Raw genomic sequence first — 22,002 nt, forward strand, 5'->3', positions numbered from 1 at the left:
TAGAAGGCAGTCTCAAATATTTTATTTTATTTTATTTTATTTTATTTATTATTTTATTTTATTTTATGTATTTTATTTTATTTTATTTATTTTATTTTATTTTATTTATTTTATTTATTTTATTTATTTTATTTATTTTATTTATTTTATTTATTTTATTTATTTTATTTATTTTATTTATTTTATTTTTTTTATTTTTTTTATTTTTTTTATTTTATTTATTTTATTTATTTTATTTATTTTATTTATTTTATTTATTTTATTTATTTTATTTATTTTATTTATTTTATTTATTTTATTTATTTTATTTATTTTATTTATTTTATTTATTTTATTTATTTTATTTATTTTATTTATTTTATTTATTTTATTTATTTTATTTATTTTATTTATTTTATTTATTTTATTTTATTTTATATTTTATTTTATTTTAATTTTTAATTTTTAATTTTTATTTATTTTATTTTATTTTATTATTTTTTATTATATTTTATTATATTTTATTATTTTATTTTACTTTACTTTACTTTACTTTATTATTTTATTTTACTTTACTTTACTTTACTTTATTTTTTTATTTTTTTATTGGATTTATATGCCGCTCCTCTACGAGAACTCGGGGCAGCTTACAACATATAAAAACAATACAAAATATCCTAAATCCAATTAAATTTAAAACTAGCTAATGTAAAACCCAAGTCCTTAAAAATTAATCATATCCATTCAAACAAACATACATTTCATTCATTGGCCTGGGGGCTAGAATCCAATGGCCCCAAGCTTGATGGCACAAATGAGTCTTCAAACTCTTACAGAAGGCAAGGATGGTGGGACCTGACCAGTCATTAGGTTCACGCGGCCAGAGTTGGTCCCATAAGTAGTGATGGGTGAACCCAACGGTGTTCGGGTTCGGCAAGTTTGGCCGAACTTGCCGTGAATTTCGGGTGAGTTAGCTGAACCTGAACCCGAACACTCCGTGACGTCGAAGCTCTGTCCCTGGAATCCCATTGTGGGATTTCCCAGCTCCTTTTGCTGAAAGGACCTCCCTTTGCTTGCTTAGAAGAGAGGGCAGAAGCATTGCTGGTTCTATAGTATAATGGTTAGCACTCTGGACTTTGAATCCAGCGATCCAGGGTCAAATCTTGGTAAAACCTCCTTTTTAAATTTTTCAAATTTATTTATTTATTTATTATTATCATCATCATCATCAGGGGGTTGGGTCCTTTTAATGCTTTCTTAGTGGGAAAAAAAAGAAAGCATTAAAAGGACCCTCCAGCTCTTTGGGGGCAAAAGGGAAGCTTCCTGATGTGCCCATGGAAATAATTAATAAATAATGATGATGATGATGATAATAATAATAATAAATAAATAAATTTAAAAATTACAAAAAGCAGGACATTCCCACCTTTTAGCAATTTGTCCCGCATCCCACAGCGTTTTTAAAAAGTCCCAATTTTTAAAATGTCCCTGGAGATTGCATTGCAGCCAGAAGGACCAGCTCTTCATCCTTCAGAGACATGACTCTGGTATTCAAGGAAATCAAACAAACGAGAAAGATAATCAGTCACTTTCTACTGCAATAAAAGGACCAGATTGGGAAACAATATACAAAAACAAACACTGAAGTAAAGTCTGTAGAGATTTTTCAGTCATCGCCCCCCCCATCTCAACAATGGTGTCCTGCTTTACCATCATTAAAGTCTGGTCACTGTAATATAGGGCCCTAAGCCATATAGGGATTTAAAGGTAATAACTAACACCTTAAATTGTGTCCGGAGATCAATCAGGACCCAGTGCAGTCCGTGGAGAATTGATGTAGTATGGGTGTACTTAGGTGCACCCGCAACAACTCGTATGGCTGCATTCTGGACTAGCTGTAGTCTCCAGACACTCTTCAGGGGTAACCTGTAAAGCGTGTTTTACAAAAAATCTTCTTCTCTCCTATCAAGCTCAAACTCTAAAGCCATATAAAACAAATAGATTAAGCAGTGGAAGTGATGTGCCGGTGCCTGGAGGCTGTTGGGGTCTGGATGGGTGTCAACAGACTCAAACTTAACCCTGATAAGACGGAGTGGCTGTGGGTTTTGCCTCCCAAGGACAATTCTCTCTGTCCGTCCATCACCCTTGGTGGGGGGGAAGTCATTGACCCCCTCAGAGAGAGTCTGCAACTTGGGCATCCTCATCGATCCACAGCTAACATTAGAGAAACATCTTTCAGCTGTGGCGAGGGGGGCGTTTGCCCAGGTTCTCCTGGTGCACCAGTTGCGGCCCTATTTGGACCGGGAGTCACTGCTCACAGTCACTCATGCCCTCATCACCTCAAGGCTCGACTACTGCAATGCTCTCTACATGGGCTACCTTTGAAAAGTGTTCAGAAACTTCAGATCGTGCAGAATGCAGCTGTGAGAGCAGTCATGGGCTTCTCCAAATATGCTCATGTTACACCAACACTCCGCAGTCTGCATTGGTTGCCAATCAGTTTCCTGTCACAATTCAAAGTGTTGGTTATGACCTATAAAGCCCTTCATGGCACCGGACCAGATTATCTCCGGGACTGCCTTCTGCTGCACGAATCCAGCGACCAGTTAGGTCCCACATAGTGGGCCTTCTCCTGGTCCCGCCAACTAAACAATGTTGTTTGGTGGGACCCAGGTAAAGAGCCTTCTCTGTGGTGGCCCCGGCCCTTTGGAACCAACTCCCCCCAGAGATTAGAATTGCCCCCACCCTCCTCGCCTTTTGTAAACTTCTTAAAACCCACCTCTGCCGTCAGGCATGGGGGAACTGAGATATTCTTTCCCCCTAGGCCTTTACAATTTACGCATGGTATGTCTGTATGTATGTTTAGTTTTTATAATGAGGGTTTTTTTAGTTATTTTAGTATTGGATTGGATTGTTACATGCTGTTTTTATCATTGTTGTTAGCCGCCCCGAGTCTACGGAGAGGGGCGGCATACAAATCCAATAAATAAAATAAATAAAAATAATAATAATATAGATTTGGTCAGTAATGAATGCATGTGCAACTCATACTGATTAATCAGAGCAATAACTGATTGTGGCAGCAACAGGACACTTCCAGTGCATATGTAATATATTCATGTTCCACATTCTGCATGGAAGTTGTATCTCTAGTAACAAAATAATTGCAATTAACTCTTACTAAACATTCTGTGAGCTGTTTAAAATGCGTGAAACATTCTGATTTTGTACCTGTACTAATCTGACTGAAGATCCTAAGAAGTTCTTTGCACTATTTAAAATAAGTCTGCGCTGGTTTATCTGGATAGAGTGAGAAGATCATGATTTTTGAGATCATATAAATAATTAATATAAATTCTATCAAGTTCTTGTAGTAAAAGGTTGGCTACAGATAATTTGTTTTTATCTTCTACCATGGAATGTCAGAAGTACCAATAATAAGCCAAAATAAAATTATTAATATATGCTTCAGTTCAATAAACTGTCATGATTATTGATTTGAAAATTCTGAAGAAAGGTTAATTCTGAGTTAATTCTGAAGAAAGGTTAATTCAAAACTGAGTTGAACCAATAATAATGACATGAAAAACTTGGTTAATTTCCAAATAGATTTGCCCACTATTTTAAGGGATCATCCCTAATGAGATTGTATCAAAAGTATATATCAAAAGTATATATCAGAGAGTAGATTAGTGATATAGATGGAGACATACTTAGTAGATTCCACGACTATATGGAAAGGGTATTAATGAAATGAGATTAGCAATATACCATATTTTTGGAGTATAAGACGCACCTTAGTTTTTGGGGAGGAAAATAGAGAAAAAATCTGCTTACTAGGTGTTCATCTAGCTAGAGTCCTTAGTCTGCTCAGCTTCAGCACATTATTTTATCCCCTGGTTAAGGGCTTATATTTTTTTTATTCTGAAGAGTAGCAATGAAAGAGCTTTCAAGCCAGTAAGAGCTGGGAACATCATTAGCACCTGGAAAATAACAGTCTGAGTGAGTAGAACAATGGAAAAAACCCTGCAAAGACTTAGGGTTTGGAAAACATTCTTCTTTGCAGAGAGTAACAATGAAAGGGCTTGCAAGCCAGTAAGAGCTGGGAACATTGTTAGCACCTGGTTATGGCTGGAAAGAAACTTACTCGGAACAAGTTAGAGCAATGAGAAATACCCTGCAAAGTACTTAGGGCTTGGAAAACATTCTTCTTCGCAGAGAGAAACAATGAAAGAGCCTGCAAGGTAAGAGGTGGGAAGATTGTTAGCAGCTAGTTAGGGCTGAAAAATAAAAGGTACATTCAGAATATAAGATGCACCCAAATTATCAGCCTCTTTTAGAGAGGAAAAGGGTGCATCTTATACACCAAAAATACGGTAACTATTATTAAACATAATATATTATTCACATATTTAAATCATATTATGTCCCCATCCCAATTCCTTGTTATATTTAGAGAGTTTGATTTAAATTAGTAGTAGTGGATTCCTGGAATTATTATGGATATACTATTTTCTTTTTCTTTACTGAAGAGCTGATTTGTGCAAAACTATTAAGCTTAAGATACATACAGTCCTGAAATGTCTGTTTTATCCATTCCAGAAAAAAAAAACACTTGATTCATGTGTCATGATTGAGAACTAGGTATAATTTACAGAAGGGGTGTCAAACTTGCATCATTACGGCAGTGTCATGTGACATATCACCTCTCTCCCCCCCCCCCCCCCGGTAAACCAGGCATGGGAATGGCTAGTGCATGGGTTTGACAGCCCTGAAAGCTAGGTTAAGTGGTTAAGATTTTAGTTTGCTTTTGGTTTGATGATCACCAAGATACCTCCTCAACTTCACATACGTGCTGTAATTAGTCAAACCAGGAAAAGGGCTTTGGGTTATAACGGTCAATGGAAATGCTGATTTGATATATAGTGGTTGTGAAAATGGCAAATTCAATGCCATGAATCATTAGAAAATAGACTGGAAATAAAATGGTTCACATTATAATGGTTTGAAATAAATCGATGGCTACATCTGACCTTTATGCACAGTTTTGACATATCTGACATATATGCCCACAACCTGTTAGATGTCTTCTTCAAATATGATAGACAAACATCATGCTCAGTTTTAATTGCCATGTTTGGAAAAAGATAGAAAAGATCAGGAAAAAAAATGTAGAAGAGTGGTTTGTAGTACATGGTTTGTAACCAAAATGATCCAAATACTTGAATACTTACTGGTGGTGGTGGTGGGGCTACAGCTTGGGGATTCTTAGGGGAAAAGGCAAATGAAGGTCTAAAAAACTACAGTGTATAAAATCATGCCATTTGCTTGTATTGGACTCCAACTCCATTATGGATCTTGATGGAATTATAGTCCAATGTATCTGGAGAGGACAAGGTCAGTGATATCTATTCTGGAAACTTTGTACATTGCTTAACCAGTCCCCCTTCCCAATTATTCTATCTTAATTTAATTTCTTTGATTATTTTTTAAAGAAATGTTATTACTATTTGATTAATTACTAAAAATATTGTAGTACATTTTGGAAAAAAAGATGTATTTTCATGTTCATGGTCATTTCTTATTTTTAATACAGGCAGTGCACCTCAGAAAACTTTTTCACTGCTGCCCTGTGGGGGTCTTGGTGTAAGTAGAGTTTGATTCTGTTTTCTAGTTAAGTGTGTGTGTGTGTGTGTGTGTGTGTTTGTAATGTGTGTGTGTGTGTGTGTGTGTAATGATTGAATATAATGCAGATGCACACACACACACATAAGTATATAACTATATATTTAATAATTGAAAATAACTAAAGATGAGCATTAGTAATATAACCATATCTGTGACCATTCAGAGACTAGTTCCTATGTAAATGTACTTTGCAAACAAGGAAATAAACTAAAAATCACATGAATTATATGGGCTCTGAGGAGGATGTAAAGGAGGAAAGAGATTGCATCAAAAATCAATTCTGAATAACATTATCAATCCTATATAAATAATGGTGTAAAAATCCAATGGCAACAGCAAAATACACATGAGATAAGTCTTACATGTATAGCAAATTTCTTTTGAGGAAATTTGCTTTGTATTGTTTAAACAATTATTTGATTAATTACTAAAAATATTGTAGTACTCTAGTAGTACAAATAATTTTGTTTTTATTGTTTAAACACAATTATTGCACATAAATAAATAAGGAAAACGTTGCCTCATGCAATATCAGGTTCTATGTTGAGAAGTCTGTGACTTTAGAATCATTTATAACTTGGAAGTGAATCTGCCCTCAAATTCCTTGGATACAACTCAAAAAATTGATAACCGTCTACCTCTTTTATGGCTCAGAGGAAACAACACGAATCACATCAATATTGGCAGCCAATATGAATTTTGACATGCTGTAAAAAGCATAAAAGGGCTTAAGGCATTTGTTTAGTTGAGGAATGGGCTCTCCAGCTGTGTCAAAGTTAAGTTTGGGTTTTGGTCCTGGTACCCGAGGGACCGTGCTGCAGACGAAAGAGAATTCCACATTTATCTTATAAAATAAGGCAGCTGTCCAATTCAAAGTTTGTTAAAAAAAATAAAGGAAGAAAAACAAGCGGGAACAGAAAGGTCACTGCACAGTGTCAGGTCTTTAAAATTGAATGAGACTGTTCTGGGGAAAAGTGAACGTAACACCTTGTAGGAATCCAGTATGTTATATAGAAGTGTTAAATTAGTATGAACTTTATTTTCTTTGGTTGGTTTGGTTATTCTTGGCACAAACAAACAAAGATGATATTGCGATACCTGTATATAACTATAAAGAGTGTATTACTGAAAGGCAAAATTAAATTCATTTTTAAAAAAAGACTGTGCAGCGTACTACAGAGGTGATGCCCCCAAGAGCCAGAAAATTAAATCTATTTTGTATAGCAAATTACAAGTAATTAATATTAACTAAGTCCGTTGCTTATGAATGTAATGGATGTCAGCAATAGCTTTCATATGTTTTCAACACCCATTAAGAAGATTTTGCCATTCTGAAAAAAGGAGATAACAATTAATAACTTTATATTTTTAGAGGCTTTCATTTATAATTTTGCCATTTTTATTTTAATGTGAATTTTTCACTGGCTTGTATAGCTTTTCTTACCCAGATGAGTCCAATAACTACTCCTCAGTCTGAAAGAATTTGACAACCAGAATGGTCCTCCAGTTCATTGTTTGGACAGTTCTTCACATGTCTCTAAGGCGGGAGTAAAATTCAAAATTTTTCCCTACCGTTTCTCTGAGCATGGCTTGTTGGGTGTGGCCGCCCCGAGTCTGCGGAGAGGGGCAGCATACAAATCTAAATAATAAATAAATAAATAAATAAATAAATAAATAAAGATCTTCATTCCTACTCCATTCCAAGGGAAGAATACTGCAAAATCCCCATTCCCTCCCTATCTTAAACTGAACGGGTCCAAAGGCAGGCATAGTGGAAGGTCTTAAGCATAAAACTTATCAAGAAAGACTTATTGAATTCAATCTGTATAATCTGGAGGACAGAAGGGAAAGGAGGGACATGATCAAAACATTCAAATATGTTAAAGGGTTAAATAAGGTTCAGGAAAGAAGTGTTTTTAATAGGAAAGTGAACACAAGAACAAGGGGGCACAATCTGAGGTTAGTTGGGGGAAATATTGCAAGTAACGTGAGAAAATATAATTTTACTGAAAGAGTAGTAGATGCTTGGAACAAACTTCCAGCAGACGTGGTTGGTAAAGACACAGTAACTGAATCATGCCTGGGATAAACATATATCCATCCTAAGACAAAATACAGGAAATAGAATAAGGGCAGACGAGATGGACCATGAGGTCTTTTTCTGCTGTCAATCTTCAATATTTCTATGTTTCTACTCCTGGGGGAAGGATATTGCAAAAACTCCATTCCCACACCGCTCGGCAGCCAGCCAGAGGTATTTGCTAGTTGTCTGAATTACTCAAAGTTTCCCTTACCAGTACTCCAGAACCTCTCAGAACCTGCTGAATTTAACCCCTCCTCTAAAGGATATTCTTAATCGTCCAAGTCATGGTTGTCCAAGAGGTGTTTTTCAAACGGCAACTCAATTTTCTTGGGTTTTTTACTTGAAAACGTTCAAATAAAAGCTTCTCATCCAAGAAGCTTCCTCAGTTCCTCACAAGTTCACAATACTATTGTTAATAGAGGATCAGGTTGCCATTCACGGTGAATAATTGTTTCACTCTATGACTTACTATGGAAACAAGATTATTTATTATTTCTGCTCATTTTAAATTTCATTTTCAGCAGGCAGATAAAACAGGGATTAGGGGATCTACAACATTGTGGGGAGGCAGGATTAATTGTGATGGCTAAATGCAGGGATGCCAAAACTCCTTAATGAACAACAACAACAAAAAGATTACCTTGTTTGATAATCAAAATGTAGTGTCAAAAAATCCCTACTGTCCAGAATATTTCCCTTCCAATATATTTGATTTAGCTTTCTATATAAAATTTAAAGATGAACCTTCTGGAGAATAACTTTAGTCTTGAAAATAAAAATGGAAGAAGAGTAAATATCTAGTTATATTAGTTGCTTCAATCTTCCAACAATAAGTATTCTAATTTGGCTGCACATACTTTGCACATCAACCTCCAGAGATTATGATAATCCCAACTTTATTAATCTGATAATCTGTTAGGCTAGAAATTATCATTGTTCCTCTTTTTACTGTTCTTCCGTTCATATACTATTTCATGATCTGATTTTCTACAACACAAAACATTGAGTATATATCTTGCATCAGACAGATAGTCCAACAATACTGTGGGGCAAAGACTAGTGTCTCCGAATAAGTGAAGGAAGTTTTAAACCTTTCAAGGCAATTAAAAAGTTTTGAATTCTAAGTAAGGAATTGTGGCAAGACAGTGAAGTTAATATTGCTGTAAATCATACTCTTTGATTTATAAGAATCTTCCTAATCCCAGGATCTTCTGAACCTTTTTGAAAAGTATCAGCAACCTTTCAAACTCAGACAATGGTTCTGGTGTCCTCCCATTTTTCTTCTTTGATTGCAACCATAATCCCACAGCCAGCATTAGGAATGCCTCTTGTCTGTCTGTCTGTCTAATCTATCTATTACTGGAACTTTCATTCCCATAGCTTTAACTGGGTGCAGCAAATCATTGTAAGACAAACAATTTTTGAAGCACAGTATCTCAAATGGACTTAAGTTATTGAATGTTTCCAAAATCTGGGACCTTGACTCCCAGTGGAATTTAAATTTGGCAAACTTTACAAAACATTTAATTATCTAAAATTATCATAAAACAGATTATGAAATAATATAACATAAGATGTCATAAAACATTTCTTGTTCTGATGGAAAACAGGGGCTGTTTTCAAGGCAAATATATCTATGAATGTATCCCACCTTTTGCACTGAAGACCATATTTTAAAGTTCTGCTGTTGAAGGCATTGAGAGATTTGATAAGGAAATATCTCTGAGAAGAGGCCATCTAGTGTTGATTAAGAATGATGGGCATTGCAGAATGAGATATCTGGAAAAGACTAATATTAAAAATATCAATTTGGACCTTTGTCCAAGCCATTCTATTACCTCACTGCTATATTTATAAGCGGTACAAGAAAGGGAAAAAGTTGCTTTCAGAACATATTACATAGCCTTTTTATTTCCATAGGGAAAAACAGAAAACCTTTTGCATGCTGTAGGTAAAAATCCAGTAGCTTCCACAAAGAATAAATGCAAATTAATTTTTATTTAAGACATCCAATCTCTTTAAATAACTCCACATACACTTCAGGGACAGGTAGTTTAATTTCTATCATCTGTGACTTTATTAAGGTCTAGTTTTGCTACACATGTCAGTGATTGAGCTATGCTGGAAGTATTTGCAAAAGATTGCAAGTGCTATGTTCACTCAAGAAACTCTGAATGAAGTAAATCCATATGTGCCTTAAAAGTCTTAGACTTCAGAGTGGGATTACATATTCTGGCTTGTAACATTGTCATGAACGATTCTGACTGTTTAAAGTGTTACTGAAACCTGAACAAGGTTGATGTCTCAACTGAGTATACTTGCATTTCAAAACTTTCTGCTTTTAAAAAACCTGTTGATGTTAATTATTTCTCGGTTATTTATAGTATATATTATCTACTGGGGCTCTACGGGGTCTAGCGCCTTTGCGACCTCTCCATGGCGCTAGACCCCGTAGAGCCCCATGGTTCAACGAGGAGCTCCGGGAGTTGAAACGCCAAAAGAGACGTCTAGAGAAGCGATGGAGGAAGAGTAGGTCTGAATCCGATCGAACACTTGTAAGAGCTTTTATTAAGACTTACAAAGTGGCGCTCAAGGCGGCAAGATGCGCGTACCATGCCGCCTTGATTGCATCAGCGGAATCCCGCCCGGCCGCTCTGTTTAGGGTGACCCGCTCCCTTCTCAACCAGGGGGGAGTTGGGGAGCCCTTACAGAGTAGTGCCGAGGATTTTAACACGTTTTTCGCTGATAAAGTCGCTCGGATCCGGGCCGATCTCGACTCCAATTGTGTAACAGAGTCGACTGACAACGAGTCAGTCGAGGTGACTGGGGCACGTACTTGTCCACCTGTCTGGGAAGAGTTTGATCTGGTGACACCTGATGAAGTGGACAAGGCCATCGGAGCTGTGAGTTCCGCCACCTGTTTACTGGATCCGTGTCCCTCCTGGTTGGTTTCGGCCAGCAGGGAGGTGACACGGAGCTGGGCCCAGGAGATTACCAACGCTTCCTTGGGGAGGGGAATTTTTCCATCACTCTATAAAGAAGCGCTTGTGCGCCCCCTCCTCAAGAAGCCCTCTCTGGACCCAGCCGTACTTAACAACTATCGTCCAGTCTCCAACCTTCCCTTTATGGGGAAGGTTGTCGAGAAGGTGGTGGCACTCCAGCTCCAGCGGTCCTTGGAAGAAGCCGATTATCTAGGTCCCCAGCAGTCGGGTTTCAGGGCCGGTTACAGCACGGAAACCGCTTTGGTCGCGTTGATGGATGATCTCTGGCGGGCCCGGGACAGGGGTTTATCCTCTGTCCTGGTGCTCCTTGACCTCTCAGCGGCTTTCGATACCATTGACCATGGTATCCTTCTGCACCGGCTGGAGGGGTTGGGAGTGGGAGGCACTGTCCTTCAGTGGTTCTCCTCCTACCTCTCTGGCCGGTCGCAGTCGGTGTTAGTGGGGGGCCAGAGGTCGACTCCTAGGTTTCTCCCTTGTGGGGTGCCTCAGGGGTCGGTCCTCTCCCCCCTGCTATTCAACATCTACATGAAACCGCTGGGCGAGATCATCCAAGGACATGGGGTGAGGTATCATCAATATGCGGATGATACCCAGCTTTACATCTCCACCCCATGCCCAGTCAACGAAGCGGTGGAAGTGATGTGCCGGTGCCTGGAGGCTGTTGGGGCCTGGATGGGTGTCAACAGACTCAAGCTCAACCCGGATAAGATGGAGTGGCTGTGGGTTCTGCCTCCCAAGGACAATCCCATCTGTCCGTCCATCACCCTGGGGGGGGAATTATTGACCCCCTCAGAGAGGGTCCGCAACTTGGGCGTCCTCCTCGATCCACAGCTCACATTAGAACAACATCTTTCAGCTGTGGCGAGGGGGGCGTTTGCCCAGGTTCGCCTGGTGCACCAGTTGCGGCCCTATCTGGACCGGGACTCATTGCTCACAGTCACTCATGCCCTCATCACCTCGAGATTCGACTACTGTAATGCTCTCTACATGGGGCTACCTTTGAAAAGTGTTCGGAAACTTCAGATCGTGCAAAATGCAGCTGCGAGAGCAGTCATGGGCCTACCTAGGTATGCCCATGTTTCACCATCACTCCGCAGTCTGCATTGGTTGCCGATCAATTTCCGGTCACAATTCAAAGTGTTGGTTATGACCTTTAAAGCCCTTCATGGCATCGGACCAGAATATCTCCGAGACCGCCTCCTGCCGCACGAATCCCAGCGACCGATTAGGTCCCACAGAGTGGGCCTTCTCCGGGTCCCGTCAACTAAACAATGTCGGTTGGTGGGCCCCAGGGGAAGAGCCTTCTCTGTGGCGGCCCCGGCCCTCTGGAACCAACTCCCCCCGGAGATTAGAACTGCCCCTACCCTTCCTGCCTTCCGTAAACTCCTTAAAACCCACCTTTGTCGGCAGGCATGGGGGAACTGAAACATCTCCCCCGGGCACGTTTAATTTATGCATGGTATGTCTGTGTGTGTGACTGTTAGCATATGGGGTTTTTTAAATATTTAAATATTTTAAATTTGTCTGATTGCTTATGATTTGTTTTTTACATGTTGTGAGCCGCCCCGAGTCTTCGGAGAGGGGCGGCATACAAATCTAAGTAATAATAATAATAATAATAATAATAATAATAATAATAATAATAATAATAATAATATATTATCTACTGAACCAAGCTACCAAAACCTCTCAGAGACAGAATAGGGATGATGTCAACAGGTACATTTTCAGATAGTTATTGATGGTCAACAATTAATAACTTTACTGCTTGAGGGATATGTGACACTGGAATTTATTACAAAGTCCAGAGTTTATCAAGCAAGTTAAAACTTTACATTAAAGTTTACCTGAATCTGCCGTCCCTGCACCCACTCACTCAAGCCCTGGCCATCTCACGTTTGGACTACTGCAATATGTTTTATATACACTTAAAGACTATTCAGAAACTACAACTGGTGCAGAATGCAATGGGTGGGCAATTCTTGGGCTTCCTGGTGTCACTCATTTTATTCCATTGCTCCATAAGCTGTACTCTCTGAAGGTCTGTTTCTGGATGCAATTCAAGGTATTAGTTGTTTGTTTGTTTGTTTGTTTGTCAAAACATGTACAAAATAGCAGGTATTGGTATAAACATGAATATAAGCAAAGTAGGTTCAGGTAATTAGGACTAGTACAGTAAGACAGGTAGGCACAATGGGGTACTTATGCGCCCCTTTTACAGAGCTCTTAGAATGCCCGGCCGGGGACTGACTTCCTGGCCTGGATTTGCTGCAGGGCCAGGGAGACACGGCCCTCGGTGCAGCCGCCATCTTGGAAAGCCGGGATCTCGCGAGATTTCGTGAGATCCTGGCCATTTTGGGTTCCATCGGCTATTGCTGATGACGTCGGGGGCGGAGCCTGCCAGCCCTATAAAAGGGGATGCGCAGGCTTTGGGCCTCCTTTTCGCCCTGACGATGACGAGCAGCAAACACCCACTCGCCCTCCCTATCTTTCAGTGTGCCACTGTGGGTCACCCTTAAGGGGGCCGAATAGGAATTTTTGGCGGTCTCGGTATTTTCTGCGACCGTTTTTTCACCTATTCCACACTGTGGTGACGGATAGGTGGTTAGGGGGTGCTTCACCTCCTGTTTGGGCTAATTGGCTTACCTTTGGTCATTTGGGTAGGCAGGTTAGGGGCGGAAAACTGGGTGGTGTTTAGCACTGCGTGTTCTCCGTTGGGCATCTTTGGGGATGATTGACAGGTTCTCTCCAAAGGTCATGGTGCCTTTAGCTCGATCTGACCATTTGGGGGGAACCCGTCTTTGGGTCCCGCCCATTTCTGTCCCCTTATAGGGGTTTAGACAGCGAGACCTCCCACATGCAGGTGCATGGCAGAGATCCAGGTGAGGGCGGGGCCCTTCACCTGGATCAGCATGGAGCTATGCCCATAAGTTGCCCCGGAAGTTTTTCTGACATCATTTTCTGCCCCGGAAATAATTGTTTGACCCTGCGGGTCCTTGTTAGGGTTTAGTTAAATTTATGCTAATTTAATGAATAAATTATGCAAATTTAATCAATAAAAATGACCCATTTTAAATCCAGCTCTTTGTGTCCGTGTCGTTACTCCACCTCTGCTGCAAATAGGGTGAGGGCAACTATAGACAGTCTAAAGTTAAAGCTTTTGGGGTTTGGGGAAGAAACCACAGAGTCAGGTAATGCATTTCAGGCATTGATCACTCTGTTGCTGAAGTTGTATTTTGTGAAATCAAGTTTGGAGCGGTTTACATTGAGTTTGTATCTATTGTTTGCCCGTGTATTATTGTGGTTAGGTGAGAATTTATGAGATTCAGGTTAAAATGTCAAGGATAAGACTCCGAGTCAAAGTATTCCTCAAAGCTCCAATTTATTTCCAGAGCCATTCTTGCACCTACACAGGAAAGCCTGACTCTGAGTTTCCCAGTTAGTTAAAAATTCACATCCCTTGTCCCACACACACAAACTTGTCACATTGCCCAGTCAGATTGTGCCATCATGGACAGTCCTTTCCTCACTTCCAGTCCCGGTTGCATCTGTTCCCTCCTGGTATTCACCCCCTTCCAAAGTTCCTACAAACACCCGGTCTTCTATTGATGGTGTGACAAGCCATTAATTTGTCACCAACTTCTGCAGTGGCTTGACAATATTATTTAATATAAATGTTTAAATTACCTTTAAATTCTGCATGGAATGAGTCCCCTATGTTTCACTGCAATGGGCCTAGCCAATCCCACCATGCTGGGAGAGAGTGCATCCTGTGGGCCCTATTAGTCAATGAAGGTCAGCTGGTACGGTCCAGAAGAAAAGCCTTCTATACCCTGGCTTTGGCCTTTTGGAACTTAGGTGAAATTAGCTCTCACCCTTGTGACCTACCTGAAGACTTGATTCTGCCCGTTGCCTTGGGGCCCAAACAGGAGAGTATCATGCTAGAAGTAGTGGTTGATGGATTAATAAAAAATCCCACTCCCACCATCACCACCCTGATCCCTCTCTCAACTTTTAACTGCAACCTTACTTTTGATTGTAATTTTATTTTGATTGACTTTAGAAATATTTATCTTTTATGGATTTATTGTTTTTAACGCTGTAGTGCAAGACTTCCCAAGTCACTTCAATGGGTAGCAAAAATCTTTAATAATAATTAAAGCCTTCTGAGCTTTTGATCCTAACTGCATCACTGAAGCTTTGTATCGAAGATAGAGCACATTATTATTCCTCTCTATTCCTCAGAGATAAGACTACACGTGGAGTACTAGGTATGATTCTGAACTGAAGATATGACAGAGAAGGTTGAAAGGAAGGCCACAAAGATGATGAAGAGACTTGATGACATTTGACATTAAGGTTTCATCAAAGGCTAATATCCTTAGGGGGCAATCAGTGATTTCTAATCGCCACAAAATAGTGGGTTCCTACCTGTATGGTTGATGCCATCGTACCGGTAGCGAAAATTGAGCTGCACACACATTTGTGCATGTTCGAGCAAGATTTTGCTTCTGTGCATGCGCAGGAGGAAAGATTTCATGAGGGGGCACACATGAGAGACAGTTTTTTCTGCTTTTTTGCTTCTGCGCATGCGCGGAAGCAAAAACCCCCACCAAAATCTCTCTTTCAATGCACGTCCTCTCATGAAATTTTGGGAGCAGCAGGAGCAGCAATCCCTGCCTGAAGCCACAGGATTTTTTCTCAGTATTTCAGCAGGAAGGGAATTGGTTAAATCCTGTCCAACCGAAAATCAAAACATTATAATTACCATCTCGCTGTTGTGCTATTTGCATTTTTAAAAATGCATTTAACCTCATATCCAGTTTCCCTACAATTGTTCTGATCAGTGAAATTTTTAAAAGTCTGGCAACATGCAGTTTAAGAGAACACTTGAAGTAAGATGAAACAGTCCTCTTCACATGCCCTACAGTTTTCTCCAACACCTTGCAGAAAAATATACCATGAACAGTCCCTTCCAACTCTTTTATTTTGTTATCCAACAATAACAGCTGTGTAGTATTGTGTATGTGGGTAGATTTGGTTCATTGGGGGGGGGAGCCAGGAGGCTTAGAAAAAGTTGACCATGTTATTGAAACCATTTCCTTTGTTTAGGTGTGATCCACATTTAAAACAATGGGACCCCAGTTATATGGTTGCAGCCATTATTTTCATAGCTTTGTTTTCTCTTTGATCATACTACTTTTGATATTTAGAATGGACATTTACTTGGTGATTTATTTATTTGGTTTTTTATTTGTTCATTCAATTTGTATGCCGCCCAACTCCCTAAGGACTCAAGGCGGTTATTTGATTGCCTGAATCTTAGTCTCACTGTTGTGGTCTAGCTTCTTAAGCAATAAACTATAATAAACTACAATAACCTTCAAATCTTTCCAAGGAGGCCATGAAATGCACCTATGCATACGTGAATGTTTTGCCTTTCATTATATCGCCATTTTCTTAATGATTTGCTGCATTCCTATCTTCCCATGCTTTTATTAAAACAAAAAACAAAAACACTATAACGAGCCTTTTCCCAGATTGCTGAATGTAGATATTTATTTATTTTATTTATTTTATTAATAGGACTTATATGCCATCCCTCTCCATGGACTCAGGGCGGCTTACAACATTTCAATAAAATATTGTATCCTGGGAAGCTTCAGAATGGTTTTAAAAAACATTTATTTATTTATTTTGTCCAATACACAATGAGGGATTTAGTGGGGGTATATATATATAAACGTCGCCAGAAATTTCCAAATCCTACACGGGAAGAAACCCGAATATACCAAGACCGTCATATACATATACATATACATATATATATATATATATATATATATATATATATATATATATATATATATGATGGATATATACCAAGACCGTCATATATATATATTATATATATGACGGTCTTGGTATATTCAGGTTTCTTCCCGTGTAGGATTTGGAAATTTCTGGCGACGTTTCGACGAGGTCTCACTCGTCATCTTCAGGCTGGTGTTTCTGTCCTTGTTCTCAGGCGAACACTGCGAGACCTGAGCTGCATTCCTTCTATAAATACTGGTGGCTGGGTGTGGTTTGATGGCTCAGCAATTGCCTGCTGTGTAGAAACTTCCTGGTGAGTCAGTGGGGTAACAATTGGGGTCGTTGATGTAGCTGAGGTATGCTGATTAGTTAATGGTTGTAGATTAGGCGTGATATCCTGAGTAGTTGGAACTTGCAGGCTACTTGATTGTTTTACAATGTGTATTCTGAGTCTGGTTTCTATGGCTGGGATACGTTTGAGGGCTGGTTTCCAGATGTCTGGTAAGCGAGAGGTATCATCCCCCTTGTTCATATTTTAGGGATGTTTTTCTATCTCAATGGCTTCCATGATTATTCTTTTGCTGTAGTGTTCTGCTTTGGAAATTAATTTGGTACTGTCGAAATCAATTTCATGTCCTGTAGTTTTGAAGTGTTGGAAAAGGGAGGAGGTTTTTTCTTTTTTCTTTAATGCATTCTTATGTTCTGCAACACGTGCATTTACTCTCCTGAGAGTAAATAAACATATAGCCAACATAAAAAAAACATATAGCCCCTCCCTGGTACACAGCTGGAAGGGATCTGATCTGATAGCACAACTGCTAAGTCTCTGCCTTACAAGGCAGAGTCCACAGGATCAAATCCCAGTAAGGAAGGGTGTGGCTAGCTGATGAGGCCAGAACAAGGCCGAAATGGGACCATCCTAGTCTCCCTTAATTTTAAAATTCCAGCTAAAAAAACATTTGACACACACACACACACACACACACACACATATATATGTAGATTGTTCTGAGTTCGGGTTTTGCCCCGTGTAATATTTTGATTGTCCATATTACACGGGGCAAAACCCGAACTCAGAACAATCTACATACATATACCCGTGAAAATCTACGAAAACAAATATATATATATATATATACATGTAGATTGTTCTGAGTTCGGGTTTTGCCCTGTGTAATATTTTGCATGTTTATGCGACGTTTCAGCGAAATCACATTCACCATCATCATATATATATATACTGTGTGTGTATATATATATATATATATATATATATATATATATATATATATATATATATATATATATTCGTAGATTTTCACGGGTATATGTATGTAGATTGTTCTGAGTTCGGGTTTTGCCCCGTGTAATATTTTGAGTGTCTATGCGACGTTTCGGTGAAATCACATTCACCATCATCAGGCTGAAGTTTTAAGCTTCGTGCTGCTGTAAATATTTAGAAACATCCCCAAAATATGAACAAGCGGGATGATACCTCCCGCTTACCAGACATCTGGAAACCAGCCCTCAAACGTATCCCAGCCATAGAAACCAGACTCAGAACACACATTGTAAAACAATCAAGTAGCCTGCAAGTTCCAGAAATTTCCAAATCCTACACGGGAAGAAACCCGAATATACCAAGACTGTCATACCTGTACCCGTGAAAATCTACGAATATATATATATATATATATATATATATATATATATATATATATATATATATATATATATATATATACATACACACACACACACACACACACACACACACACACACACTAAAACCCTCATTGTGTATTGGACAAAATAAATAAAAATAAATGAATGAATAAAAAGATATTCATAGGCACAAAGATACATACATAAACAAAGAAAAGACATAAAAGGAAAAATACATTTGTTAGCAACATTACTAGTTGCCAGAAAAGTACACACTACAAAGAGTAAAGGATTGGGAGTTTTGTTTTGCCTCTGGCTGTATTTTGATGTATGCCAGTTATAAGCTGGTTTCTTGTATGTTTTTTAGTTCAATGCTGGATTTTTCATCAGATTTTATGGTCCTGTTTCATAATGTTCATGTATTAAGTTGCTGTTTAAACATTCCCTCCAGCAATTAAGATAAGATTCCTATTTTTTTTTTAAAAAAAACATGCTGTAAAAGAATTGTTCAGGAATTGAAAGTAATGTTTTTCTTTTTCTCCCCCCCTTTTTTCTTTTTTGTTAATAAATACATAGAGTTATAAACTGAAAAATTTATATCATGAACTTCAATATAAAATGTAATGATTTCCATAAAATTGAATGAAATGTAGATTTTGTTTGAAAATATCATAATTGGTATTTCAGGAATTACTATTTCTACAGAAGACCATTTAAAATATCATTATCATCTGAACTTGGCAATAATTATTTCTCAAGCCATTCTAGGGAAGTTTCATAAGATGATTTCAGAAGCCATATCCCAATTCCAGAAAATGCATATTTTAGAATATTTGCAATCAATTAATGAGAATATTAAAAATATTTGCTCAAGAATCACCAAGTTGACCTATTTGATTCCTTCATAATTCAAATGATGGGGGAAAATATTACAGGGATATTAAGCTTTTGTCATATCAAAAAGAATGGCTAAATATTTGTTTATGTTAATGCAAAACTGAGGTGCCAGAAGCAACACAAGTATATGTAACATTGCTGGTGGCATCCATAGGTTCCCAAATATAAAAACCAACATTCATTTAGAAAAAGTGTCAGGAATTTCAGATCAGCCTCTCCTATAATTTGATGTTCTAGCCTGAAAATTTAGAAAAGTTTGATCTAGAATGCCAAGAGCTTGTTAGATGTTTAATAATAATTTTTAAAATAAACTTAGATGGTACAATTTCAGGAGACTTTGGCCATTTGTTAATTTTTGTAATATCTTTAATGTTGTGAAAAATTGGTAGTACATAGTCTCTCTAAAGATTGCCAAAATCTGGTGCTAAGTCAACATTTGAATTAACCTAGAATAGTCATTGTACAATACAGTGATACCTCATCTTACAAACGCCTCGTCATACAAACTTTTCAAGATACAAACTCGGGGTTTAAGATTTTTTTGCCTCTTCTTACAAACTATTTTCACCTTACAAATCCACTGCCGCCGCTGGGATGCCCCGCCTCTGGACTTCCGTTACCAGCGAAGCACCCGTTTTTGCAATGCTGCGATTTCACTGATGCTCCCTTCGCTGGGAAACCCCACCTCCAGACTTCCGTTGCCAGCGAAGCGCTCATTTTTGCAATGCTGGGATTCCCCTGCTGGGATTCCCCTGCAGCATCGCAAAAACACAGAAGTCTGGAGGTGGGGTTTCCCATGGAGGGGAGCCTTAGGGGAATCCCAGCAGCACAAAAATGGGCCCTTCGGCTGGCAAAAGGGGTAAATTTTGGGCTTGCACGCATTAATCGCTTTTCCATTGATTCCTATGGGAAACATTGTTTCGTCTTACAAACTTTTCACCTTAAGAACCTCGTCCCGGAACCAATTAAGTTTGTAAGACAAGGTATCACTGTACTTAAAAACAAAACTGCATTCAGGACAATATAATAATAATATCACAGTAACTCATTTATCCTATAGTTTTTTAATAAGTGACCTAGAATCATATACTGACAATATATTAGAATATATTCAAGAAGATCATGTCAGCAAAAGTATATGTCAGGTTCATCTGTTGTTGTTTCAGAAGAACAGATACAAATACAGGAATGATAATTCAAACAATTTATCATTAGTGCTTACAGAATAATATGTTAATAATTTTAACTAATATCCTTAGGAAGATAATGCCAAAGTGTTCTTCTTATTGCATAATTGCTTTATGGTTAAATTACCTGTATTAGCTGATCATGCAATTCAGTAGACTCTGCATGTTCTCAAATGTTAAACTGCTGAACTTTTTTTTAAAAAAAATATATCTTGGATTAACAACATTCCTTATTTCAGGATCATGCTTTACAATTGCTTCCCCATCTTTTAAAAACAAACAAAACAAAAACCTGAACTTATTCTGTAACAATCTTTTTGACAGTCTATATGTTGCACTATTTTTTTCTGCCCTTTGCAAGACCTTCAAAGGACAGACCAGGTATTAATACGAATATAAATATGAATATGCCCATACATGCATGCACACAGATATATTGCACCTAAGGCTCGGTATCTTCTAACAAATTCATATAACTAAACCAGATCTGGTCTATGTAATACCGTTTGTAATGAGAAATCTAAACAGGGAATGGCAGTGAGGCATGACAGGAATGTGTTTCCATTGGAGAACTCAGTATAGAGAAAAAGTATAAGCAAGCCCATGTCCAGAAGGCCTTTTCAGCTGGCCAAGACGGAAGACTAATGTTATTGTACATTTGTTGTCACTGTGCCAACCCTCCCTCACTGTTTTCTTTTATTTTCTTTCTTTCTTTCTTTCTTTCTTTCTTTCTTTCTCTCTCTCTCTCTTTCTTTCTTCTTTCCTTCTCTCTCTCTCTCTCTCCTCTCTCTCTCTTTTCTTTCTTCTTTTTATTCTCTCCCCCACTCTCTCTCCCCTCCCCTCTTCTGCTGTTTGCTCAGGTGGACAGTGACACCATTTGGAATGAACTGCATTCGTCCGGTGCTGCACGCATGGCTGTTGGCTGTGTCATCGAATTGGCTTCCAAAGTAGTCTCAGGAGAGCTGAAGGTGAGGTCTGGGTTGCATTGTGTGTGGGAAAACTTGGGGAGAAACTGAAAGCAATGTTGTTCAGAGATTAGGGGGAGGGAAGGGAGAAAGAAGGATGGAGGAATATAAAAGGTCACTAGAGAGAAATGATTAAAATGGCCCTGTTTGATAGTCAGAGGATTATTTTGTTACTTTACCAAGGACAGAGGATTCTACAACATCTTTATCATCAGTGTTATTGTTGTTATTATTATTTGTTATCATACCACATAATTGTTTACACAAACATTGTCCAAGTGAAAATGACTCAGAGGATGTACAGATCTAGCATGCAATTCCACAATTCCCTTCTGAACCTTTTTCTTTTAATCTTATGGAGTTTTAAGTGCAGCTTCAAAATGCCACCCAAAGCGAAGAAAAGTAAATAATGTCTTGTAGGCTTTGAAGAAAGAATGATATTGTTGATTAGATAGTTAATGATGCGAAGTATGCCTTTGATAGAAATGGTCTCAGAGCTCAATTTCTGAGCTTTCTTTTCACATGATTTGAAAAGAATGAGGTATATATTCTGATTTATCGCCAGTCTAAACAATTTAGAAAACCTATCTGACAGATATTAACTTATTACCTGATATTTTAAAAAATCTATTTAGAAGTTTGACTGTCAAAGTATATAGACTGAATACTCAGATGCAGCAAGCAATATTTGGCAACATAATGGTTTAAAAACATTTAAGCCA

General features: G+C 38.3%; 1 protein-coding gene across 1 annotated transcript in view; it reads left to right on the forward strand.

Annotated features, from left to right (window-relative positions):
- The window catches only part of LOC139153806 (histone deacetylase 9-like), a 159,573-nt gene that overhangs the window by 17,670 nt on the left and 119,901 nt on the right, over nucleotides 1-22,002 (forward strand). Inside the window, exons 3-4 of the mRNA XM_070728219.1 lie at nucleotides 5,580-5,625; nucleotides 21,176-21,283. Of these exons, the coding sequence (XP_070584320.1) occupies nucleotides 5,580-5,625; nucleotides 21,176-21,283 (154 nt within the window). The remainder of the gene's footprint in view (nucleotides 1-5,579; nucleotides 5,626-21,175; nucleotides 21,284-22,002) is intronic.

Source organism: Erythrolamprus reginae, chromosome Z, assembly GCF_031021105.1.
Source record: "Erythrolamprus reginae isolate rEryReg1 chromosome Z, rEryReg1.hap1, whole genome shotgun sequence".
Classification (NCBI taxonomy): Eukaryota; Metazoa; Chordata; class Lepidosauria; order Squamata; family Dipsadidae; genus Erythrolamprus; species Erythrolamprus reginae.